The sequence below is a fragment of the Schistocerca gregaria genome, chromosome 5 (genome assembly GCF_023897955.1).
Source record: "Schistocerca gregaria isolate iqSchGreg1 chromosome 5, iqSchGreg1.2, whole genome shotgun sequence".
Classification (NCBI taxonomy): Eukaryota; Metazoa; Arthropoda; class Insecta; order Orthoptera; family Acrididae; genus Schistocerca; species Schistocerca gregaria.
Genome location: NC_064924.1, coordinates 293387188 through 293414667, shown reverse-complemented (window position 1 = coordinate 293414667; position 27480 = coordinate 293387188). Strand labels below are relative to the sequence as shown.

Sequence of the window (27480 nt, the reverse complement as noted above, 5' to 3'; positions counted from 1 at the left end):
ACTGTCTGCTAAGTATGGCATTTTGAATTTCCTTCCAGCTATAATAAACAACCTGCCTTTTTGTGAGCTACAGTATAGTTAAGCCCACTACAACCAATGCCAGGCATTTCTGATTGGAGAAATTAAGAGACAGTGTGGTGAGATAAATATCTCTAACACAGCACAAGAAAAGACCTTCTGTTATAAATGAAGATAAAATGTACATTGCTGTTGCAAAAGAGCCACCACAAGGAACATGTTATTTATTTGTATTATTTCCCAGGTTTATTGACGAATGACGGTTATAAAAAAGTCTCATATACACATACATAATATATTTGAAATTAAATGTAGTTTACAATCTACTTTCTTTTTTTAAAATTTGAAATATTTTTTTTCTTCAAAAAGAAAAGTAGATGTAACCTGATAATTAACAATTGTTCTGTCAGAGTTACTCTATGGATCTAATTGCTCCTAACCATATTGTTCTGACTTATGGGAGTACTGATACCCACTCACTCCAGCTTGTGCCGATGTGTTTTCCACTGGAACACTTGCTTTTGCCTTTCTGCATCTACATCAGATTGGATGGAAATTTGAACTACGCCTTTCATTGCACCCACACACCCATCCATCCATCCATCCATCCATCCATCCATCATGTTCTGTACCTCATATTAGAAGACATGGTACAATAACAGAAAAACTTAAAGAATTATCTTCAGGAACATAGGGATTTTTATGAATCGAGTGTTCCAGCTTCCTGGGATAATGTATTAATTATGATTTAAACTGGTCAGTTCAGATCCTAGACCTGTGTCCAAGACTGAATTTGGCAGCATTTCCTATTCATTTAATAGCATCTGTTTTTGATTAGGAGACAATCAAATAGGCATACTTCGACTTTTTTCATTCATGACATATGGTACAATATTCTGGTGAAAACGGTCACAAGCAAATAAAGCCTTTATTGCACAGAAGATGGTTATCAGTAGAGTTCACCCTAGATGCCTTTACAGAATTTTATTCAAACAGCTGGGGATCCTCACCATGCCATACTGATACATTGCTTCACTTATGTGCTTTGTCAACAAGAATCATACAATTTACAAAATAAGCAAGGCATATCATAATTCTGGTATGAGAAGTAAAGATAATCTTCACAAAGATATAGAAAAATACTGCATGTAGAGAAAGGAATACATTACTCAAGCATAAAAGTATACAATAAAAGCCTAATTAGTCTTTGGGCATATGACAAAATTTAGAGAGAACAGCTAAATTTTATCTGTTGGGTAGCTCTTTATGCAATACTTTGTGACCTGTATTTTAAGTGATACTGAATATATAGAGGGTCTTTACAGGGACGACGTTCTTGAGGACAATATTATGGAAATGGAAGAGGATGTAGATGAAGGTGACATGGGAGATATGATACTGCATGAAGAGTTTTACAGAGCACTGAAAGATCTAAGTCGAAACAAGGCCCCGGGAGTAGACAACATTCCATTAGAACTACTGACATCCTTGGGAGAGCCAGTCATGACAAAACTCTACCATCTGGTGAGCAAGCTATATGAGGCAGGCGAAATTCCCTCGCACTTCAAGAAGAATATAATAATTCCAATCCCAAAGAAAGCAGGTGTTGACAGACGCGAAAATTACAGAACTATCAGTTTAATAAGTCAAGGCTGCAAAATACTAATGTGAATTCTTTACAGACGAATGGAAAAACTATTAGAAGCCGACCTCGGGGAAGATCAGTTTGGATTCCATAGAAATGTTGGAACACGTGAGGCAATACTGACCCTACGACTTACCTTAGAAGAAAGATTAAGAAAAGGCAAATCTACGTTTCTAGAATTTGTAGACTTAGGGAAAGCTTTTGACAATGTTGACTGGAATACTCTCTTTCAAATTCTGAAGGTGGCAGGGGTAATATACAGAGAGGGAAAGGCTATTTACAATTTGTACAGAAACCTTGTGGCAGTTATAAGAGTCGAGGGGCATGAAAGGTCCTCTCCCCGATGCTATTCAATCTGTATATTGAGCAAGCAGTAAAGGAAACCAAAGAAAAGTTCAGAGTAGGTATTAAAATCCATGGAGAAGAAATAAAAACTATGAGGTTCGCCGATGACATTGTTATTCTGTCAGAGACAGCAAAGGACTTGGAAGAGCATTTGAACGGAATGGACAGTGTCTTGAAAGGAGGGTATAAGATGAACATCAACAAAAGCAAAACGAGGATAGTGGAATGTAGTCGAAATAAGTCGGGCGATGCTGAGGGAATTAGATTAGGAAATGAGACACTTAAAGTAGTAAAGGAGTTCTGCTATTTGGGGCGCAAAATAACTGATGATGATCGAAGTAGAGAGGATGTAAAATGTAGACTGGCAATGGCAAGGAAAGCGTTTCGGAAGAAGAGAAATTTGTTTACATCGAGTATAGATTTAAGTGTCAGGAAGTCATTTCTGAAAGTATTTGTATGGAGTGTAGCCATGTATGGAAGTCAAACATGGACGATACATAGTTTAGACAAGAAGAGAATAGTAGCTTTCAAAATGTGGTGCTACAGAAGAATGCTGAAGATTAGATGGGTAGGTCACATAACTAATGAGGAGGTATTGAATAGAATCGGGGAGAAGAGGCGGTTGTGGCACAACTTGACCAGAAAAAGGGATCGGTTAGTAGGACATGTTCTGAGGCATCAAGAGATCACCAATTTAGTACTGGAACACAGTGTGGAGGGTAAAAATCGTAGAGGGAGACCAAGAGATGAATGCACTAAGCAGATTCAGAAGGATGTAGGCTGCAGTAGGTACTGGGAGATGAAGAAGCTTGCACAGGATGGAGTAGCATGGAGAGCTGCATCAAACCAGGCTTGGGACTGAAGACCACAACAACAACATGTACATTTAACTATCTAGCACTTTGTATCACTAATTGACAGAAAGCATTTTATGTGAATTTGGATGCAAGCCTTAAAATTTGTTTGTGTGATGATTATTACTGCTATTATCTGGTTTATTGTCTGTAAACTTGTACCTCGCTTATCATGTATGTGTTTACATATGATCTAGATTGTAAGCCTCATGACAATTTACGTATGGTTATTACTGTAATAATCTGACACATTCTACATCGCAGCACTACACTTGCATCAGGGCTTCATGGATCTAAAAAATGAATAAACAGGTAGATAAATAATAAACCTTACATGCCAATAGATTTACTCTGTAATGGTATTTGTGGTTAATAACAGAAGAAAATTTAGGGTAAACACAGCAGTTCAGATTCACTATAATAGAAGTCGAAATAATATCAACATAGACTATGTGTTCCTCTCTCGTGTTTGGAATGGTTTTCATGTTCTAGTGAAAGTGTCTATAACAGTTTACCATTAAATATCACGCAGTAACTTGAAGATCCCAAACACTTGAAAATAAAGCAAAAGAGCAGGCCTACCTCATTAACCATTCATTCTACAATTTATCATAATAACTCAATCAAGAATGTAAATTCTGTGTAACACTAATATTTGTATTAGATAGATCCTGACTTTGGCAATGTAGAGACAATTGATAATAGTCTGTGTAAAACTACAAAAATACTTTTGTTTGAAATATCAGCTAAAAACAGTAGCTGAGGTGTAGTGGCTTTTTTCAAAATAGTTGTTTTTCTTCTAACATACATAGGCAAAGTGATCTAGAAGTAATTGCCATAACTATCAGTTTGAGTAGATTAGCACTAGTGATAATTGTATGTTAGTATACTTTTCAGAAGTAAACATCAGCCATTGCTTCTGCCTGTTAATGTATAACTTGACTCATTCAAGACTCTGCTCTATGATGAAATTTGCAGAACATTCTGTGAATGAATGAGTGAATCAGTCAGTATAGAAATACATAAACAAAACAGAAGTAGCTGTTATAAGCCTGCATTAACAATAAACTATATTACTACAGTGAGATTACATAACCAAAATTTTAACAAAAAGAATTACCAGGTAAGCTGGTGGTCTGGTGGAACTTCGGATGGTGGTGGTGGTGGTGGGGGTGGGGGGGGGGGGGGGGTGGGCGGGGAGGGGGGGGGGGGTATGGAGAGGGAGAGAGAGAGAGAGAGAGAGAGAGAGAGAGAGAGAGAGAGAGAGAGAGAGAGAGAGAGAGAACCTGCAGTTTATTCAGTTATGTTATCTAGCTACTATTTACCTTCTATTGCTGGCACACTATTTAAGTAACCACACTGATATTTATCGAAAAGTAATAGTTACCTATGCATGCAAATAATATAATGATCAGATGATCAAATGGATTTATGGATATCTCAGATTTTTACATATGCACATGTTTGCATGCAAAAATTCACACCCAATTAAAAAAAAATCCCTCAGCATTGATTAATGTATGTGCTTTAATAACATATTTATTTACTCTTAACAAACTGTTAAATTTTTTCACAGAGCATTGGTGCCACAGTCAGATGCTGAAATGCATCTTCCAGCAATTATTGGAGATTATACTGATTTTTATTCATCGATAAATCATGCCACAAATGTGGGCATAATGTTCCGAGGGCGAGAGAATGCATTACTACCAAACTGGTGAGAATAAACACTTTTTTCTGCTTTAGACATTAATGACTGTATCAACATATGGAATTTCATTACATTTGTGAAATTTTGCTGGGTTATGAACCTGAGAGAATTTAGGAAGTGTATGATTACAGTTTATTTGATATGGATGTACTATTTGTTGATAACAAAACACAGGAAAACATTTGTTCAAATGGTGGGATGCTTAGAAGCCTAAATGCTTTTAGTGCATCGTTTATATGATGCTACAACATGGTTACTGATACTGTGATTTGTATCATCATCACAATTTGCAGTTGGAACTGCTTGGAACTCCAGCCTCTCCATTTTTTGCTGTCCTCCAAACATGTTCCCCCCTCCATTCTTCCCTAGCCTTCTCCTCTTGTCATTACACATTCCATCACTCCAACAGTCCATTTGTCGCTTGTACTTTCTGTAGGTCTCTTGGCTCCTACTGTAATTTCATGAACCTGTTGGGGTACACTGCAAACAGCCATTCTTTTAACATGTCCATACCATGTTTGGTCTCTTGTATGGGCTTCTCTTTCACTATTCTTCTCAATCTCTCATTCCTTACTGTGTCCATGTTATTTAGTACTATCCTGCTCCTTTGGAACTTAATTGTGAAACCCTGTATACTGCTCACCTACCTTTTTTTCATTATCAGTGCCCCCAATTTGTGTATGAGTAGTGGATTATACCCTAATCTACTTAAAGGGTAATTATAAATTATTGTCAAATGTTCACCAGTTGTGTGATAAATAAAAAAAACATTCTTCCTTCAGTTTATTCTTGTTAGGTTCTGAAGCCGTTATGAATTTTACAGAGAATAAGGCCAGATGCTCAACTTCAGTCTTTGCTCTTGAAATAAACTATTGCTTTATTTTTCACAACTTGCTAGTTTCAGCCATATGGTCATTATCTGGTTGAACATGTATTTTAGTATGCGTTATCTGTGTGTTAAAACCAGGTGATCTTATCCAGATGTGTGAGTAATTTACAAACCAATATGAGGGCCACCGTAAATATGGAGGAGCAAAGCATCTCTCATCATTTGTAACTGATGTACACACAATCTGTAGCAGTGGGTATTGACATAATATTATGAATATTTTTAATCAGACAGAGAAAATCCAAAAGCTTTGGTACAACTGCTCAGGGTGTTCTTCCTTTCTGATTCTTCAGATATTGGATCTGTAGTTCTACCTTGATGTAAGATGTTCAGAGATATTAGCAAAGCAGTTCATCTAAATCTGATTCTTATAGAGGTCATTAGAGGTACTGTTAATGTACAGATTCAAAGCTTTTCTACTATGAACTATTGGATTCCCTCATTACTCATGGTTTGATCTACTGGCAAAGTACTTATGAGCCCCACAAAATTTTCATTACATAAATTGGAACTAAGGATAATGTTATCTAAGATGAACACTGTAAACCCAATGCCATTGCCATTGCTTTGTGGTAATAGATGTAACATATTTTACTCTACAATACTTAGAATCTATAAACAAAAAAAGAGATTTCCACCCCCCATGACATTAGAAACAAAATGCAAGTACAACTTATAAAACACAACACAAAACTGCACACAAGTGGTATTAAATGTGTAGGAATAAAAACACTTTTAGGAGAAATGTTAATATTGCTGATAGATAGGGAAGGTAAGCACTGACCAGAAATTGTGTCATAACTACATAGTGTTCTTCTGCAATTTTCCTTTTGATAGCAATAAAAACATGCAATCATGCCCCCACAGACATCAAATCAGCTAAATGTCCACACAAAATAAAGTACAAAATGAAACTAATTTTTCTCTTGTGTTACTGAATTCCTGGAAAGAAAACTGTAATTTTCCAAAAATTGAGATTTTTTTTCCCCTACGTGTTTTGTTTTGTAAGTTATGTTCCTAATCATACAACTGTGATCTTGGTGTATGGTAGGCTTTTGTGGTAAAGCTGACATTGTGTAAGTAATAATTTCTTGTCTAGTTTCACAATCACAGCAGTCAGAAACACTGTTTGTTACATATGTTGTATTTTACTCACATAACTTGTGTGTGTTGTGGTAGCTTATTCAATATCAATTATACAGCATTTATAGATATGTCCTGTAGAAGTCTGTATACTTTCTACTATGAGGCCACATAGTACACAATACTTCAACTGAAATGGACAAATCCTGCAAAGGATATGATTCCCCGTACCTCAGATGTGCCTGTTCACTCTTACATTGACAAAACATGTTGCTTCATCATTAAAATTCCTTCTTCACTGTTGCTGTTGTTGTTGTTGTGGTCTTGAGTCTAAAGAATGGTTTGATGCAGCTCTCCATGGTACTGTATCCTATGCAAACCTCTTCATCTCTAAATAACTACTGTAAACTACATCCTTCTGAACTTGCTTTCTGTATTCATCTCTTGGTCTCCGAAGATTTTTATCCCTCACACTTCCCTCCAATACTAAATAGATCACCCCATGATGTCTCAGAATGTGTCCTGTCAACTATTCCCTTCTTTTGGACAATTTGTGGTGCAAATTTTTTTGTCTCACCAATTTCATTCAGTAACTTCTCATCAGTTAAGTTATCTACTCATTTAATCTTCAAATGGTATCTAATCTTCAACATTCTTCTGTAGCACCACAGTTTGAAGCCTGCTATTATCTTTTTGTCTATATTGTTTATTGTACATGCTTCACTTCCATACATGGCTGCACTCCAGACAAATATCTTTAGAAAAGACTTCCTAACACTTAAATCTATATTCTATTTTAATGAATTTCTCTTCTTCAGAAATGCTTTTATTGCCGTTGCCAGCCTAAGTCTTGTATCCTCTCTGCTTCAGCCACCACCGGTTATTTTGCTACCCAAATAGCAAAATTTTTCTACTACTTTAATATCTTATTTTCTAATCTAATTCTCTAAGAATCACCTGATTTAATTTGGCTACATTCTATTAATCTTGTTTTGTGTTTGTTGATGTTTATCTGGAATCCTCCTTTCAAGACACTGTCCAACTGCTCTTCCAAGTCCTTTGCTGTCTTTTACAGAATTACAAGGTCATCCGCAAACCCCAAAGTGTTTATTCCTTCTCCATAAACCACTCAATTTTTTTGTGCTTGTTCAGTGTACAGATTGAATAACATCAGGAATCAGCTACACCACTTTTTCACTCCCTTCTTAACTACTGCTTCCCTTTCATGTCCCTTGACTCTTATAACTGCCACCTGGTTTCTGTACAGGTTGTAAATAGCCATTCACTCCATGTATTTTACCCCTGCTACCATCAGAATTTCAAATAGAGTATTCCAGCCAACATTGTCAAAAACTTTCTCTAAGTCTACAAAAGCTGTAAGTTAGGTTTGCATTTCCTTATTCTATCTTCTAAGATAAGTCATAGCGTCAGTATTGACTTGCATGTTCCTACATTTCTCTGGAGTCTAAACTGATTGGCTTCTCCCATTTTTTCTGAAGAGAACTCATGTTAGTAGTTTGCAACCATGACTTATTAAACTGACAGTTTAATAATTTTTGCACCAGTAAACAACTATTTTCTTCAGAATTGGGATTATTACATTCTTCTTGAATTCTGAGAGTATTTTGCCTGACTCCTACATCTTTCACACCAGATAGAAGAGTTTTGATGTGGCTGGCTCTCCAAAGGTAATCAGTATTGCTGATGGAATATCGTCTACTCCTGGGGCCTTGTTTCAACTTAGATCTTTCAGAGCTCTGTCAGATTCTTGTCACAGTATTGTATTTTCCATGTCGTCTTCATCTACATCCAGTTCCCTTTCTATAATATTGCCTTCAGTTTCATCTTCCTTGTATAGACCCCCTATATACTTCTTACACCTTTCAGCTTTCCCTTGTGCACTTTGGACTCGTTTTCCATCTGAGCTCTTGATATTCATACAGCTTCTTCTCTGTTACCCAAAGACCTCTGTAATTTTGCTGTTAGTGATACCTCCCTTTCCCCTAGTGCAGTGGTTCCCAACGTGAGTGTAATTACCCCCAGAGGAGTAAAAATAACAAAAGAACTCCCTTCACTTTGGGTCACTAAACTAAATTATTTTTGTAAGATTATCACTGTTGTCTTTTTTTTAAGATTGATTACATACGTTACCAATAATTACAGTTTTTCAAATACCAACATTAATGTGCAACTTCTAAATCTACATCTACATTTATACTCTGCAAGCCACACAACGGTGTGTGGCGGTGGGCACTTTATGTGCCACTGTCATTACCTCCCTTTCCTGTTCCAGTTGCTTATGGTTCGCGGGAAGAACAACTGCCTGAAATCCTCCATGCGCACTCGAATCTCTCTAATTTTACATTTGTGATCTCCTCGGGAGGTATAAGTAGGGGGAAGCAATATATTCGATACCTTATCAAGAAACACACCCTCTCGAAACCTGGACACCAAGCTACACTGTGATGCAGAGTGCCTCTCTTGCAGAGTCTGCCATTTGACTTTGCTAAACATCTCCATAACGCTATCACGCTTTCTTAATAACCCTGTGATGAAATGCATCTCTCTTCTTTGGATCTTTTCTATCTCCTCTGTCAACCCGACCTGGTACGGATCCCACACTGATGAGTAATACTCAAGTATAGGTCAAACGAGTGTTTTGTAAGCCACCTCCTTTGTTGATAGACTACATTTTCTAAGGACTCTCCCAATGAATCTCAACCTGGCACCCGCCTTACCAACAATTAATTTTATATGATCATTGCACTTCAGATCGTTCCATAGGCATACTCCCAGATATTTTACAGAAGTAACTGCTACCAGAGTTTGTTCTGCTATCATATAATCATAGAATAAAGGATTCTTCTTTCTATGTATTCGCAATACATTACATTTGTCTATGTTAAGGGTCAGTTGCCACTCCCTGCACCAAATGCCTATCGGCTGCAGATCTTCCTGCATTTCACAGCAATTTTCTAATGCTGCAACTTCTCTGTATACTACAGCATCATCCGCAAAAAGCTGCATGGAACTTCTGACACTATCTACTAGGTCATTTATATATATATATATATATATATATATATATATATATATATATATATATATAGTGAAAAGCAATGGTCCCATAACACTCCCCTGTGGCACGCCAGAGGTTACTTTAACGTCTGTAGACGTCTCTCCATTGAGAACAACATGCTGTGTTCTGTTTGCTAAAAACTCTTCAATTGAGCTACACAGCTGGTCTGATATTCTGTAGGCTCTTACTTTGTTTATCAGGTGACAGTGCGGAACTGTATCGAACGCCTTCTGGAAGCCAAGGAAAATGACGTCTACCTGGGAGCCTGTATCTAATATTTTCTGGGTCTCATGAACAAATAAAGCGAGTTGGGTCCCAAACGATTGCTATTTCCAGGATCCATGTTGATTTCTAAAGAGTAGATTCCGGGTTTTCAGAAATGACGATACGCAAGCAAAAAACATGTTCTAAAATTCTACAACAGGTTGATATCAGAAATATGGGTCTATAGTTTTGCGCATCTGCTCGATGACCCTTTTTGAAGACTTGGACTACCTGTGCTCTTTTACAATCATTTGGAACCTTCCGTTCCTGTAGAGATTTGCAGTACACAGCTGTTACAGGGGGGGGGGGGGGGGGGCGGCAAGTTCTTTCGCGTGCTCTGTGTAGAATCAAATTGGTATCCCATCAGGTCCAGTGGACTTTCCTCTGTTGAGTGATTTCAGTTGCTTTTCTATTCCTTGGACATTTATTTTGATGTCAGCCATTTTTTTGTTTGTGGGAGGATTTAGAGAAGGAACTGCAGTGCGGTCTTCCTCTGTGAAACAGCTTTGGAAAAAGGTGTTTAGTATTTCAGCTTTACATGTGTCATCCTCTGTTTCAATGCCATCAGCATCCCAGAGTGTCTGGATATGCTGTTTTGAGCCACTTACTGATTTAACGTAAGACCAGAACTTCCTAGGATTTTCTGTCAAGTCGGTACATAGAATTTTACTTTCAAATTCACTGAAGGCTTCATGCATAGCCTTCCTTACACTAACTTTGACATCGTTTAGCTTCTGTTTGCCTGAGAGGTTTTGGCTGCGTTTAAATTTGCAGTGAAGTTCTCTTTGCTTTCTCAGTAGTTTCCTAACTTTGTCATTGAACAACAGTGGGTTTTTCCCGCCCCTCACAGTTTTACTTGGGACATACCTGTCTAAAACACATTTTACAATTGCCTTGAACTTTTTCCATAAACAATCAACATTGTCAGTGTCTGAACAGAAATTTTTGTTTTGATCTGTTAGGTAGTCTGAAATCTGCCTTCTGTTACTCTTACTAAACAGATAAACCTTCCTCCCTTTTTTTATGTTCCTATTTACTTCCTTATTCAGGGATGCTGCAATGGCCTTATGACCACTGATTCCCTGTTCTCCGCTTACAGAGTCGAAAAGTTCGAATCTATTTGTTATCAGTAGGTCCAAGATGTTATCTCCAAGAGTTGGTTCTATGTTTAATTGCTCAAGGTAATTTTCGGATAGTGCACTCAGTATAAAGTCACTCGATGCTCTGTCCCTACCACCTGTCCTAAACATCTGAGTGTCCCAGTCTATATCTGGTAAATTGAAATCTCCACCTAAGAGTAAAACATGGTGAGAAAATTTATTCCAGATTTTCTCTCAGTTGTTCTGCCACTAATGCTGCTGAGTCGGGAGATTGGTAAAAGAAGCCAATTATTAACCTAGCTCGGTTGTTGAGTGTAACCTCCACCCATAATAATTCACAGGAACTATCCACTTCTACTTCATTACAGGATAAACTACTACTAACAGCAACAAACACGCCACCACAGGTTGCATGCAATCTATCCTTTCTAAACACTATCTGTGCCTTTGTAAAAAATCTTTTCAGAATTTATCTCTGGCTTCAGCCAGATTTCCGTACCTATAACGATTTCAGCTTCAGTGCTTTCTATCAGCACTTGGAAGTTCTGGTACTTTACCAGCGCAGCTTCGACAGTTTACAATTACAATACCGATTGCGGCTTGGTCCTCACATGTCCTGACTTTGCCCCGCACCCTTTGAGGCTGTTGCCCTATCTGTACTTGCCCGAGGCCATATAACCTAAAAAACTGCCCAGTCCATGCCACACAACCCCTGCTACCCATGTAGCTGCCTGCTGTGTGTAGTGGACACCTGACCTATCCAGCGGAACCTGAAACCCCACCACCTTATGGCGCAAGTCGAGGAATCTGCAGCCCACACGGTTGCAGAACCGTCTCAGCCTCTGATCCAGACCCTCCACTCGGCTCTGTACCAAAGGTCCGCAGTCAGTCCTGTCAACAATGCTGCAGGTGGTGAGTTCTGCTCTCATCCCACTAGCGAGACTGGCAGTCTTCACCAAATCAGATAGCCACTGGAAGCCAGAGAGGATTTCCTCCGATCCATAGCGACACACATAATTGGTGCCGACATGAGCGACCATCTGCAGATGGGTGCACCCTGTACCCTTCATGACACTGGAAGGACCCTTTCCACATCTGGAATGACTCCCCCTGGTATGCAAACGGAGTGCACATTGGTTTTCTTCCCCTCTCTTGCTGCCACATAATGTGGTGACTGGTACTGTTTGTGAAAGGGATGTATGAACATCTTCTCCCTTGCATAGTCCATCCATGCAAACATACTCTGTACCAGACGTCTATGAGAGTAAATTTGAGACATATATATATTACATACACTTAAAAAAGTCACCAAAATACCTTCTCCAGGATGTATGTAGTTTCCACGATGGACCAGAAATAACTTCATTATTCACTTTGCAACAGATAAACGAACTGTTTTGCAACACAACACATCAGTAACTGTGTAATGGCTACTACACTGCTGTAGGATCTACAATGTATTACAATTATTATTATAGCACTGTAGCAATCAACTAATCTATGAGCAGCAAATACAGTGTACACATTTTAACTTGGTGGATTTTAAATGAGGCTGCAGAGTGTGGGTGAAAGGAGTGGTGCAGAGAAAGCATGCTTTGTAACGAACTTCTGCCCTCAGTGTGGATAGTTAGTTTTCTTTTCTGAGAAAGAGTTGTATGTGGCACTTGTGATGCATTTAGAATTTCTTCATCATTCTATAAAAAAGTTCATTAGAAATAAGTAGTACCAGTTATCTCACTGACGATTAATTCATTGTATAATAAAACATGTACAAAAACTAAATATTATTTATGTTTTGTCATTTTAAAAATAAGTTTTAGAAGAAAATTCTTTATCATATAAAATTTAGTTAGGTTCAAATGTTGGTAATGGTGGAGGAGAGGGGGAGGAGGAGACTAAGAAATACCTGATTGCACATAGGGGTTATTGTTTCCAAAAGTTTGGGAACCACTGCCCTTGTGAAATATGCTGTTGCATTTGTGTAATTTCCATAATGTCTAGGTGTGCTAGAGCCATTTGTTGGTTTCTGTGTGCTGTGTAGAAAGTTATATTTGCTAATCTAGTTCTCTGGTCACTGTCAGAAACCTATTAAGTTCCTCTTACAGAAGCATCCTCTAATTGTGAATTATGCGTTTAGTCACCGTATGACATTGGAACTCGTTTGTGAAACCCCATTCTGAAGAGTCATGGGACTGTTGTACCTGCCTCCATAGTTAAGGTCACTAATGAATGTCTGTGTGGGTGATGCTTGTGTTGGAGACAGCTGGTTTGAATACTGTCTGTGTAAGATACTTGGACCACCAGTATCAGGCCAACAAGAGAAAATAGGATAAAGTTCAAGAAGTAAGGACATATGATACTGTTGATGGTGATTTTTGTAGTCTCAATAAAGATCACAAAACCATTTAATAAAACTTTATTGAATAAACTGAAATGCAGAACAAATTGTGCAAGATTCAAAGTGTAACTGACACTGTGCATTTTCCAGGACTATAAATGGAAACTACACAGCTTGAATGATAGTGGTGTGAGCAACTTATAGATGAGGCTGAAATCAATCACTTGGCCCAAAAAGGTATTACAGTCCACCACAGTAGGATTTATCAGTGGTAATCGGATGTCACTTTACTGTGGTGCCAAGTGGCCCTGTTAGCCATGAACAAATAAACAATAATTCCAAAGAAAATCCAGATATAACCAATGTTGTGCAGAGTCATCATCAATACTTCCATCCACCATGAAGCTCTAACTAACATAAGAAATGATTGCAGATATCTTTATCAGTGGCAAGACAAATCATGACATCCCCAATTAAATTTTTTGTATATGATAAGTCCCAAATGCACACAAATTTACACTTTCTTCTCAGTCCTTGAATATCTGTGTTCCATCAAGCATTGCAAAAATTTAATCAGGCCACAGCCACATGCAATTTTGTAGAAAAATGTTGTGTCAATAAAGCATAAGTGACCAAAAGAGGTGACACTGAGTGTCCTGACAGTGGGGTCAATTTCTGCACAATGTAATATATATAACTGGTGAGTGGTAGATACCAAAAGCATCCAAACAAATATCTGTCCTCTTGTGCACTGTTAAATGGCTGGAAAGCCAGAATGGCTGGCAGGAACTGCAGCTGCTGCTTGAGCTGAGCTGGTCGAATGTTTCATCAACTCCTGACATTCATTGAGCTGGTGTAGCCACAAGTCAAAAAAAAATTGCTGTCATGGTAGCTATGTTATGGAACTGAACTGGAACCCATTTCATTGCCAGTTTGCAGTTTCCAGTTTAGATGACAAAAGTAATTTATTAATACTTTATTGAATGCATTGAAACACAAACTAAATGATTCAAGGTTCATAAAAGTTACAGATCTTGTGGATTTTCCAGGGCTAAAAATGAAAACAACTGAAATTAACACAGCTTTAATTATTGTTGTGGGAACCACTAATAGTTATGGCTAAAATAAATCACTTGGCCAACACAGTATCACACTTCACAGTAGAAGTTAATAGTGGTAGGCTGATGTCACTGTATGCAGATCCCAAGCAAGCCCAATTGTAATGAACAAATGACATGATCAATCCAAAGGATATCTACAGAGTTATAGTCAGTAGTTCAGTCAGCTGAGGACAAAAACACATTAGGTATCGCAGAAGCCAGAATGGACCTGCAGCCAATTGGCCTTAAATTGGCGAGTTGACAGGTTCAAGTGGTTTGTCAGTCAGAAATACTATGCTGCTCACTGCTTGCAGTGAACCCGCCTTACTAAGGTATAATGTGGTGTATCAATAGTGTGTCTCATCGATCTACAGGGTATTACAAAAAGGTATGGCCAAACTTTCAGGGAACATTCCTCACACACAAAGAAAGAAAATATGTTATGTGGACATGTGTCGGGAAATGCTTACTTTCCATGTTAGAACTCATTTTATTACTTCTCTTCTAATCACATTAATCATGGAATGGAAACACACAGCAACAGAACGTACCAGCGCGACTTCGAACACTTTGTTACAGGAAAATGTTGAAAATGTCCTCCATTAGCGAGGATACATGCATCCACCCTCCGTCGCATGGAATCCCTGATGCGCTGATGTAGCCCCGGAGAATGGCGTATTGTATCACAGCCATCCACAATACGAGCATGAAGAGTCTCTACATTTGGTACCGGGGTTGCGTAGACAAGAGCTTTCAAATGCCCCCATAAATGAAAGTCAAGAGGGTCGAGGTCAGGAGAGTGTAGAGGCCATGGAATTGGTCCGCCTCTACCAATCCATCTGTAACCGAATCTGTTGTTGAGAAGCGTACGAACACTTCGACTGAAATGTGCAGGAGCTCCATCGTGCATGAACCACATGTTGTGTCATACTTGTAAAGGCACATGTTCTGTCAGCACAGGTAGAGTATCTTGTATGAAATCATGATACCGTGCTCCATTGAGCGTAGGTGAAAGAAGCTAAAATGAGCTCTAACATGGAAATCAAGCGTTTCCGGACACATGTCCACATAACATCTTTTCCTTATTTGTGTGTGAGGAATGTTTCCTGAAAGTTTGACCATACCTTTTTGTAACACCCTGTATATATACCTCTGATCCACTGTCAGCATGGGGATGTCAAGCCTGGCAGTCCTCTGGTGCTATTTGAGAGCTGTGTGCAGTATGCTAATACTGGTTTTACCCTTTCCCCCCTTTCATCATCATTTTACACAATCCTGACAAAACATTATATTTACACTTCTATTACATCCCCCTACACTCAACAGATACACTTAAGACACAACTCTCGTAGACTGCACTGAAAAGAGCCATTGTGTGTTAAGCAAAAAACCATATCCACTTGAGGCTGATGACCCCTCAGTGTCTCCAGCCTACAACCAAATATGAATCTGTCTAAAAACTTATTGATATGAATAAAATTTAGTGGCCAAGAGTCTAAACATGATTGACATCAGTATGAACAGTGACCTATGCTCTTATGATAACTTGTGACAAGTGCTCCTAGACAGAAAAGCAAGAAGAGAATACTAAGTGATGTGCCAATAGTTTACGTAAAACTTTAAAACATTTTAAACTATGGAAACTATATGTACTGAGCACAATGAATATGTCAAATTTCACATGGGAAGTGGAAATGTAGTAACTTTCTGTAGGGGAACCAATGCCTGTTAGCAGGAGCTGTTAAGAAGTTAAAAGTGCTTCATTGTGTGCTCATTTTTACAGGATGATGGGTTACAGACTCACAATTGTATGAATGTAAGAGTGCTATTCAGAAAGTAAGCTACAATCAGCTGCAAAATGGAAACCACAGAGAAAATTAAAAAAAAAATAAAATATTTGTAACAGTTAGCTACATCATCCAGCTATGTTTCTACATATTTGCTGCTCTGACTGGGACATTCCTCATAGCATTGTGCCAAATTTCCAGTACCCGTGTCATAGAAGTTAGTTGCCTGTGCTTTCTGCCAATTTTGTACATTGATCTTTGTCTGTATCAGGATGTTGTCTTCATAGCCAGTGGTTCATGTGAGCAGAGATGAAAATCGGAGGGAGCCAAGTCTGGACTGTATGGTGGGTGACCTAACATTTCCTATTGAAAATGCTGCAGGAGCATCGTCATTGTCCTTGGCAGCATGCGGCCAAGAATTGTCATGAGAAAGGAAATGCGTGACAGTTATGCTATGTGAGTTGCATGAAAATAGGGAAAATTTCTCACAAGCACTCATATTTGGTGGGAGACACTATTTTCTAGGCATCGTGATGTGCTCACTGTGCACTTAGGACTGAAAAGTGTGACGTGACACAATCAATGAACATACTAGAGACACTGTCCCATGCATCTGTGCAAGTATTCCTTGGATTTGCACTGTGTTTTCCATTTCACAATCAATTGGACCTTACTTTCCAAATATCCCCTGTAACGACAATCTCGTATACAGATTATAAATGTGGTGTTTTATTCATGATGGTGATTATTCTTTTTGACCAAAAATAAAAACAATGGGTCTTTCAAAAAAGCAAGATATTAAATAATAATGATAATAAAAATGAAGCTTGTTCTATTTATGTGTGTTTTGTTGTAGGAAACATTTGCCAGTTGGCTATCATGGCCGTGCCTCATCAATTGTAATATCAGGAACACCAATTCGTCGCCCAAATGGACAAACATGTCCTGTTGAAGGAGCAGCTCCAGTGTTTGGCCCCTGCCGGCTCATGGATTTTGAGCTAGAGATGGCTTTCTTTGTAGGAGGGCCTGCCACCAAACTTGGGGAGCCAATTCCAGTTAATCAAGCACAGGATCACATCTTTGGAATGGTACTCATGAACGATTGGAGTGGTATGTTGAACAATTGTTCATTGTGTGAACTCATAATCTGCACAATATCTGAAAATCATGTTATGCAGTGGACATTGAAACTTTCTGTAATCATAATTTTTCTTACATATTGACAGCTCGAGACATTCAGAAGTGGGAATATCAGCCCCTTGGGCCGTTTCTAGCAAAGAATTTAGGAACAACTATAAGTCCATGGGTTGTAACTCTACTGGCACTGGAGCCATTTAAAGTTGATAATTTACCGCAGGATCCCAAACCTTTCCCGTATCTTCAGCACAATGATAAGTTTAATTTTGATATTAAACTGGAAATATTCATTACTCGTAAGTTATACATTTTACTTGATTAATGTGTATGCAGTCTTATTATTAGGTTTACATTTGAAGTAATGCAAAATCTTTTTGCTTCAGCTGAAGGTAGTACTCCTCACAAAATAAGTCAGACAAACTACAAGGAAATGTACTGGACTGCAAAACAACAACTGGCACATCACACAATTACTGGCTGTAATGTTAACCCAGGCGACCTTATGGCATCTGGCACAATTAGTGGGACAGTAAGAATCTAGAATCTCAATAGTAAAATCTACTTCAAATATAGAATATACATTATGTGTGTGAATTTTATTTTGTTTTTCTCTTCTTTTTCAGTATTTTCTTTCTTATTAATTTATCAAATTATTTAACCAGTCTCTCTCTCTCTTTCTCTTTCTTTTAAGAGTTGTTTATGTTCTTTCTATTGTTTTCATATAAAATAGCAGTCCATGAATGTTTTTTCTTTTTGTGTAGGTAAATCATAGATTTCTCATTGTATATATATATATAATCACTTTATGGGACAATACCAATTAAATATTTAAAGGTGACTGAATCGTTTTCCATTCTATTCCTTTGTACTAATCACACTCACAGGTCGATTTCATGAACTGTTTAAGCTCTCTTATGAACAACAAAAAACATGCATGGACCGGTGCTATATCTAAGAGCAATGGGAAGAATTTAGAACTTTGAAAGAAGACACATGAACGCATATAAGATAAGATGAAGTACAGTGACATATTTAGAGATGACTGATTGTCCCCTGGGTCCTGTAGTCCAATTTTCTTGAGGTGGAGACCAAAACAGCCCACAGAGAACAGTAAGGAAAATTAAGGACTGGAGGAGACCTTGCAATAGGAATAGCAATAGTGCTATAGAACATGAAAGACTTCCTTTTATAATGAAGGTTGTTGGTCTTTAGGAAATTGTAGTATTAGTGTATTGCTATTATTGTGTGTGTGTGTGTGTGGGGGGGGGGGGGGGACAGGGATGATTAAAAATATTAATACTACTACTACTACTACTACTACTAATAATAATAATAATAATAATAATAATAATACAGTAATACTAAAATTTCCATAAGACCAACAGCCTTCATCATAAAAGGAATTGTTTCCTGTTCTACTGCACTACTGTTATTCCTAATGCAAGGTCTCCTACAGTCCTTATTTTCCTTACTGTTCTCTGTGGGTTGTTTTTGTCTCCAGTGCATGGAAAGTGGGCTTTGAGAATGAGAGAACCAGCCGTCCATAAATGTACTTTGCCTTGTCATGTTTGTAGCCAGTGCAACTTATTTCAAAGTTGTAAGTTCTTCCCATTGTTTTTATACACAGCACCAGTCCATGCATAAGAGAGGTTTAACAGTTCCTAAAATGATGGGAGAGTGACATAGTGGACACACACACACACACACACACACACACACACACACACACACACACACACACGGTATGATCAAAAAGTAACGGGAATCTTTTAATTTTGTGGGCTTTGTATATCCGATTTTAAAATTTCTTTATCTTTGTGGTACACATATTCCTGCTGTATGTTTGCATTTTCAGCTGTTTTGAATATTTTGTCTGCTGATGAAGGCTGGAAAAATTATACCTGTTTTCAAGTACTAGGCAATTTTTTTGCTTTTGAAAAATATGGATCAAAGAATTTGCATTATATTTTGGCTGGGAAAATGGAATGAAATGCAGAACCCCACTTGAAATGTTAACTGTGGCTTTTGGCAAATTTACTATGAGTAAGGCAGGAGTTTACTTGTGGTGTAACCATTTGAAAGAGGATCAAGAGTATGTTGAAGATGACTACTGCCCTGGACATCAATTACTGATGACAGTGTGGAAGAAGTAAAGAAATTGGTTCTGGAAAATCGGTGAATCATCACCAGAGAGGTTGCTGATGATGTCAGCATATCCTTTGGTTCATGACAAGCTATTTTTTTGATGTTTTAGGCATTAAATGTGTAGCAGCAAAGTTTTCTGAAATTGCTGAATTTTGATCAGAAATGACTTTGAGTAGATATTGCTCAGGAATTGCCGAATGAAATTTACAGTGATCCAGAACTTGTAAAGAAGGTTATAACAGGTGACAGAATATAGATATACAAGCATGACATTGAAACTGAGGCCCAGTCATCCCAATGAAAACTACCTGAAGCATCAAGACCCAAAAATATGAAAGCTCTATGACAAGTGAAGGTTGTTGTCACTGTTTTCTTCAATTACAATGAGAGAGTGCATCATGACCTCATGCTTTATGATTGTACAGTCATAAGGAATACTACCTGGAAGTTATTTGATATTTGTTAAAAGCAGTTCAAAGACGATGACCAGAACTGTGACAGAACCACTCAAACTAATGCTCCCATTCACACCTCAGTACTTGTTCATGATTTTTTGGCAAAAAGCAAAACTGTTATGTTGTTTCCAAATAAACATGACATGGCCCCCTGTGACTTATTTCTATTCCCAAGGATGAAGAACCATGAAAGGACATTGTTTTGCCACCACTGGTGAGATCAAGAAGCAGAACACCATAACAAAAATTAATTTCCAGAAGTGCTTCCAAAATTGGAAAAAGCACTACCACAAGTGTGTTATATCTGAGGGAGATTACTTCAAATGGGATATAGTTGAAGTTGATGAATAAATAGAGATTCTTAAAGGGAATAAAGTTCCCTCTACTTTTTGATAACACCTTGTACATAAAAAATCAGTCTATATTAAAAGACAGTCTGAAGTTAGATCACTATCATATCATGCTATTCAAAATATGTAAAATATGTCATTGTTATGAATGAACAGTCACTATTTCTTGTCATGGAAGCCAGGACACCAAAGGCTTTATCTGTGAGGGATTAAAGAACAGCTTACATGGCATGTTTTGCAGCTGGACGTCAAGGAATATTGATGGTCATATACCATGCAGGTATATTGACAGCTTCGATATTTACATCACAGAGAGTGACACAGATGTTCATGTCACTTGCTCTGAAGCCATACAAATTATGTAACTCATTTCTGAGTTTTCTGTGTTCAGTTTCTTATTAGTCACATTTACTACTCTCTCAAACTTCACATTTATGTTATTTTTGATTCCATGTGGCTTTTAGTTGGTGCATTTAACTTGGTTTGCACATCAACCACAGCTGACCCCTCATAGCACAGTTGTCTTTGACACTGTTTTTATTTAAAGAGTAGAATCAGATTGTAACTTCACTGACACCAATAACTAAAGTGAAATAGCATATCACACTATTTTTAACTATAGTCCTTCTGTGCACTGTTTGCAAGTGTAACGGGAAAGAGCAGAAATGCTAATGGTACCAGAGCTACATTCTACTACACACCACAAGGTTGTTAGCAAATTGTGTCTCTTGTGGTTGCCTGCTCTTAACCCGTTTTTTATTTTGTTATATTGTTTTAAGAACAAAAGAAAGCAATTGGTGCATCTTTTGAATAAAATAATGTTGGGTATTAGGCTATATAATTATAAAGTGCTAAAGCGACTAATAGTTGGAGGTTTTGACTGACTTTGCAGTGGTTCTCTTCTGGCAGCAAACTGTTGGATACTGGTGAAAGTCATCCCTTATATACTATTTATTTTGGTTATCAGATGGCAACCAAAGTCATGTGTCTGGGATGTATTCGACAATTTGAAGAGAGGCTGCTATGGAGGTGGATGACTGTATGGTAGACTATTGCATGCTAATCACTTACTAGAGTACAGTAGCCTTCCAATCACCTTCCAGAGTAGCACAGGAAATAGTCTAACATACAGCCATCTGCTTCCATACAGCCACTCTTCAAATAGTCCAGTTACATCCCAGATATGTGATGTCGGTAGCCACTGGATAATCGAAATAGAAGTATATAGGGGAAGACATTCACCAGTATCTACCACTAAACCACACTGAGTAGGACCACTGCAAAGTCAATAGAAACATTGGCAATTAGTTGATTTAGTATTTTATAATGTCATGGCCTAATATTAAAAAATTGTTTTATTCAGAATGATACTGACTGTGGAAGCCTATAAACTTATATAATGGGAATGCAGTTTTTAATGTAATACTATTCCGAATGCCTTGTCAGATGCGTTGCTTCAGGCCCTTATCTTCCCTTACACTACCTTCAGTGTTAAAATTGCCAATGCATTTCTTTTGTTTTGTTCCCCTTAGACTAGGAAGCAGCTGCCGAAACAGTATTTGGTTAGCCAAAAGGACAATTAAGATTATGACTTACCCACATTAAATACTTGTCAAAAATTCATTATGAAGTGGGCATTAAATTTTATATTGCAAACAAGTAATGTCTCTCTTCATTCACAGCTCTTTTCTTTTCCCTTTCTCTTTATGACAAGTTTCTGCCTCAAGTGTCCTCTTATTTATTTTGGCAGTGCTGTGAATTATAAAAAGACCTACACAAAAACATGTATTGGTGATAGTGTAAGTGTTCTTATTGTTTTATTAATAGAATAAATTTGTTCTCAGGTTGCCAATTCTTATGGATCATTGCTTGAACTTAGTTGGAAGGGTACCAATCCTGTGGAGTTGTCTGGTGGAACCTATCGAAAGTTTCTGGTGGACGGAGATGAAGTTACATTGAAAGGTAACTTTCACGAGTTTCCACCAGGTTTCCTTATTGATTTTATACTGTTTTGTGATGTGCCATATCCATTACACTTACGTTTCCATGACTCAAAGCATTTCTTACATATAAAAACTAGGATTTTCTTTTGATTTTTTGTCCCTTGCTCTGTGTTTTGCAGGACACTGTGAAGGTAAAGGATACAGAGTTGGATTTGGCTCCTGCACTGGAAAGCTCCTGCCAGCCTTGAATTTACAATAACTAAGATGTACAAAAACCTTAATAACTGAAGCTGTAAATACAGTTTTTTTAAACTTTTGATATGATCCAGTTTCTTTTCATCTTGCACTTTATCTTTTCAAATACCTATCATGTCTAATGATCCTGCTCTTGTTATGTCAATTACTGAACTTATACAGAATTTATGTGTATTTTACAGTTTACTCCACAATAAGATTTGTTTCAATGTGTTTAAAATGGTTCAAGAGCTGAAAAAAAACAAAAAAAAACTTTATCCTTACTTTTCGGATTGATGCTCTTGATGATTGTTGAGTGTCCTTCACTAGCTTAGATTTTTATTACGTTGGGTGCAAGATGTAATGCTAGTGATTTTTGAACAAATTTCAACAGCCAAATTCCTCAATTTATTCAGATTTTCTTGTTCACACAACACTATAAAAACACCTTTCAACTCTGTTTGTTCAGCCAAAAATTCGTGCATTGCTAGCCACATGAAAATTGTACTCACTGCCTCTCATCACACAGCTGGGTGCAACAATATCTTGCACCAAAACCTTCAATATAAAGAAAGTCAAAGTCACATTCTTACATACATAGAAAAGGCAATACAGAGATTTATTTGAGCTACTGTAATATAGGGTGATTTTTTCCCACTTTGTATAAACTCTAGGGATTGATTGATGAGAGGATACAGAACGAAAAAGGTCTAATGAACCTATGTCCACAAATGTATGGTTTCCATGCTAGAGACCATTTATTCAATCATGCATTTTACAGAGACTGCAGTATAATACGCTCTGTACTGTGCAGCCACAGTTACAGTATGTGTTGAAAATGGTTTCCATGAGTCGCAATGCATGTATGTGTGCACCATAGTATGTTCTGTTTCACACGTTCACATTGGCCAGGCTGCATCCAAACAGTGTCAAAGGTAGCATGAAGATGCTGCTCCAGTGTCTCCACATTTGGAATGGGCTCTGCACACACAATACTTTTGAGATGGCTTCATAACTAGAAATCGTATGGGTTGAGATCCGGTGAATGAGCAGGCCATGCAACTGGACCCCCTTGTCTGATCCATTGATAAGGGAAGACCTGACTGAGAAGTGTGTGGACATTTACAGCAAAGTGGGCTGGAGCTCCCATCATGTAGCAGCCACATAACCCTTTGAATCATCGATGGCCGCTCGTTGCCATTTGCTACCCCAGCAAGAGAGGCAAAGTCACCTGCAAGAAACACTGATTGTTTTGGCCGGTTAGGTAATGTGCAAGGAAGACTGGTCCCAAAATATAGTCACAAATTATGCTGGGCCGCGCGTTCTGGCTGCACCAATGCTGATGATTTGCTGTCACCATATCGTGGAGTTCTGCATACTATCTCCTAAATGACTGTTGTGAAAGTTGAAGATACCACTCCAAATAAAGATGACCTCGTCTGTGAATAGGATTGATGACACAAATCCCAGAATTGTGGTTGCCTAGTGAAGAAACCAGTGACAAAACTACTCCTGGTGTGGAAAGGCTGTCATTAGTAAGCCCTGCACATACTGTAGGTGACAAGTGTAGTAACAATGTTCAAGGAGAATGTTCCACATTTTCTCCAAGTCTGATATCTGAACATTTCATGTACATCATTCATGATTTCCTGCTTCCTGAAATGATCTTGTCTCAGACAAATGGCAAAACACTGTTGCAAACATTGAATGCTGTGGTTGTTGTCAGCAAGGAAAGTCCTCCTGACACAACCTTCCAGCCCGCCACCTGTTGCCATTTGCCTTTCCATAAGTAAACATCATGTTGGCAAGCTCTCGATTCAAATACAGAACTGTTGTGTACAGTGCTGTATCACATCCACTACAAGGAGACTCGGCAAGAGAAATGAAACAGACACAACATTACCATTTACTATGGCAGGAGAGGGTGCTGGCAGGAGAGGGTGCTAGGATTTAACATATAAGGAATAGTACCAGCCTCTCGGAGGAAACCATGCTTACTGTATCTGTGGCTGCATGTTGCAGTTTGTATTACACTGCAGTATCAGTGCCAAAGTATGATTGAGTAAATGGTATCTAGCATGGAAACCATGCATTTCCAGACATAAGTTCATTAGACCTGTTTTGTTCAGTATCCTCTCATTGATCAATTCGTAGAGTTAGTACATGGTGGGAAAAAATCACCTGTATATAACATAAGGATGAGATAGATAAAATAACTTAATATATTAACAACTCAGGGGGAATGAATAAAAGTGTGGCAGCATGTTGTCAGAAGTTTCCAGATGTGCACAGAAAGCTGGATGTCACATGGTGTGAGGCCAACATGAGTATAGTGCCAAATTGGGCTGGCCCTGCAACCTGAGGCAGCTGAAGGAATGAGAAAAGATAGTGTGTGTCAATAGTGATTTGTTACGTTGCACTGTGGTGCTGTTCTACATATCTGTTATGGAGACATCACCTGGATGACTTCACATGGGGAAGAATAATAAGGAAATTGGAAGGAGGATGAAGTGTGACAAGTGTAGTCCTGGAGTTTCTTACTGCTCTAATCATTGTTTCACATGTTTCCCCTCAATGGTACTGTGACAATGTAACACCTTGCCCATGTGAATCATTTCATGGGTGCATTTGGCACTGACTTAATTTTTGTGTATGACAGTTCTCGGTCACCCTGAACAGCACAAGTGGAAGAGTCTTTGGAATGAGAGGATACTTGGCGAATAAACTGGCCTGCCCATTTCCCCAGCTTAAAGCCCATCAAGCAAGTGTGACTTGTGTTGGGGAGATGTATTGTAGCATTCCCACATGCACCAATGTCCTTCCAGCAGTTGTCAACCACACTTCTGGAGAAATGGCAAGCCAATAGGAATGCGGGTAAGCTACTACAAACAGCATAGTGAACGCATTATTGTGGCCAAGATAGATACGAATCCCACACCTACTACAGTAGTACAAGTTTATATGTCAACTAGCTCTGCAGATGACGAAGGAATTGAAGGAATGTATGACGAAATAAAAGAAATTATTCAGATAGTGAAGGGAAATGAAAATTTAATAGTCATGGGTGACTGGAATTCGAGTGTAGGAAAAGGAAGAGGAGGAAATGTAGTAGGTGGATATGGATTGGGACTAAGAAATAAAAGAGGAAGCCGCTTGGTAGAATTTTGCACAGAGCACAACTTAATCATAGCTAACGCTTGGTTCAAGAATCATAAAAGAAGGTTGTACACATGGAAGAACCGTGGAGATACTAAAAGGTATCAGATAGATTATATAATGGTAAGACAGAGATTAAGGAAACAGGTTTTAAATTGTAAGACATTTCCAGGGACAGATGTGGACTCTGACCACAATCTATTGGTTATGACCTCTAGATTAAAACTGAAGAAACTGCAAAAAGGTGGGAATTTAAGGAGATGGGACATGGATAAACTGAAAGAACCAGAGGTTGTACAGAGTCTCAGAGGGAACAATTGACAGGAATAGGGGAAAGAAATACAGTAGAAGAAGAATGGGTAGCTATGAGGGATGAAGTAGTGAAGGCAGCGGAGGATCAAGTAGGTAAAAAGACGAGGGCTAGTAGAAATCCTTGGGTAACAGAAGAAATATTGAATTTAGTTGATCAAAGGAGAAAATATAAAAATGCAATAAATGAAGCAGGCAAAAAGGAATACAAATGTCTCAAAAATGAGATCGACAGGAAGTGCAAAATGGCTAAGCAGGGATGGCTAGAGGACAAATGTAAGGCTGTAGAGGCTTATCTCACTAGGGGTAAGATAGATACTGCCTACAGGAAAATTAGAGACCTTTGGAGATAAGACAACCACTTGTATGAACATCAAGAGCTCAGATGGAAACCCAGTTCTAAGCAAAGAAGGGAAAGCAGAAAGGTGGAAGAAGTATATAGAGGGTCTATACAAGGGCGACGTATTATGGAAATGGAAGAGGATGTAGATGAAGATGAAATGGGAGATACGATTCTGTGCGAAGAGTTTGACAGAGCACTGAAAGACCTGAGTCGAAACAAGGCCCCTGGAGTAGACAACATTCCATTCGAACTACTGACAGCCTTGGGAGAGCCAGTCCTGACAAAACTCTACCATCTGGTGAGCAAGACGTATGAAACAGGCGAAATTCCAATCACAAAGAAAGCAGGTGTTGACAGATGTGAAAATTACCGAACTATCAGTTTAATAAGCCACAGCTGCAAAATACTAACGCGAATTCTTTACAGACGAATGAAAAAACTGGTAGAAGCTGACCTCGGGGAAGATCAGTTTGGATTCCGTAGAAATACTTGAACACGTGAGGCAATACTGACCTTACGACTTATCTTAGAAGAAAGATTAAGGAAAGGCAAACCTACGTTTCTAGCATTTGTAGACTTAGAGGAAGCTTTTGACAATGTTGATTGGAATACTCTCTTTCAAATTCTAAAGGTGGCAGGGGTAAAATACAGGGAGCGAAAGGCTATTTACAATTTGTACATAAACCAGATGGCAGTTATAAGAGTCGAGGGACATGAAAGAGAAGCAGTGGTTGGGAAGGGAGTGAGACAGTGTTGTAGCCTCTCACCGATGTTATTCAATCTGTATATTGAGCAAGCAGTAAGGGAAACAAAAGAAAAATTTGGAGTAGGTATTAAAATTCATGGAGAAGAAATAAAAACTTTGAGGTTCACCGATGACATTGTAATTCTGTCAGAGACAGCAATGGACTTGGAAGAGGAGCTGAATGGAATGCACAGTGTCTTGAGAGGAGTATATGAGATGAACATCAACAACAGCAAAATGAGAATAATGGAATGTAGTCGAATTAAGTCGGGTGATGCTGAGGGAATTAGATTAGGAAATGAGACACTTAAAGTGGTAAAGGAGTTTTGTTATTTGGGGAGCAAAATAACTGATGATGGTTGAAGTAGAGAGGATATAAAATGTAGACTGGCAATGGCAAGGAAAGCGTTTCTGAAGAAGAGAAATTTGTTAACATCAAGTATAGATTTA

At 38.3% G+C, this 27480-nt stretch overlaps 1 protein-coding gene across 1 annotated transcript in view; it reads left to right on the top strand.

Annotated features, from left to right (window-relative positions):
- The window catches only part of LOC126272715 (fumarylacetoacetase), a 66969-nt gene extending 44407 nt beyond the window's left edge, over positions 1–22562 (top strand). The window contains exons 4-9 of the mRNA XM_049975750.1: positions 4439–4579; positions 17070–17323; positions 17440–17646; positions 17734–17879; positions 22145–22262; positions 22423–22562. Coding sequence (XP_049831707.1) covers positions 4439–4579; positions 17070–17323; positions 17440–17646; positions 17734–17879; positions 22145–22262; positions 22423–22502 — 946 coding nt within the window. The 3' untranslated portion in view covers positions 22503–22562. The remainder of the gene's footprint in view (positions 1–4438; positions 4580–17069; positions 17324–17439; positions 17647–17733; positions 17880–22144; positions 22263–22422) is intronic.
- Positions 22563–27480: the final 4918 nt, after the last annotated feature.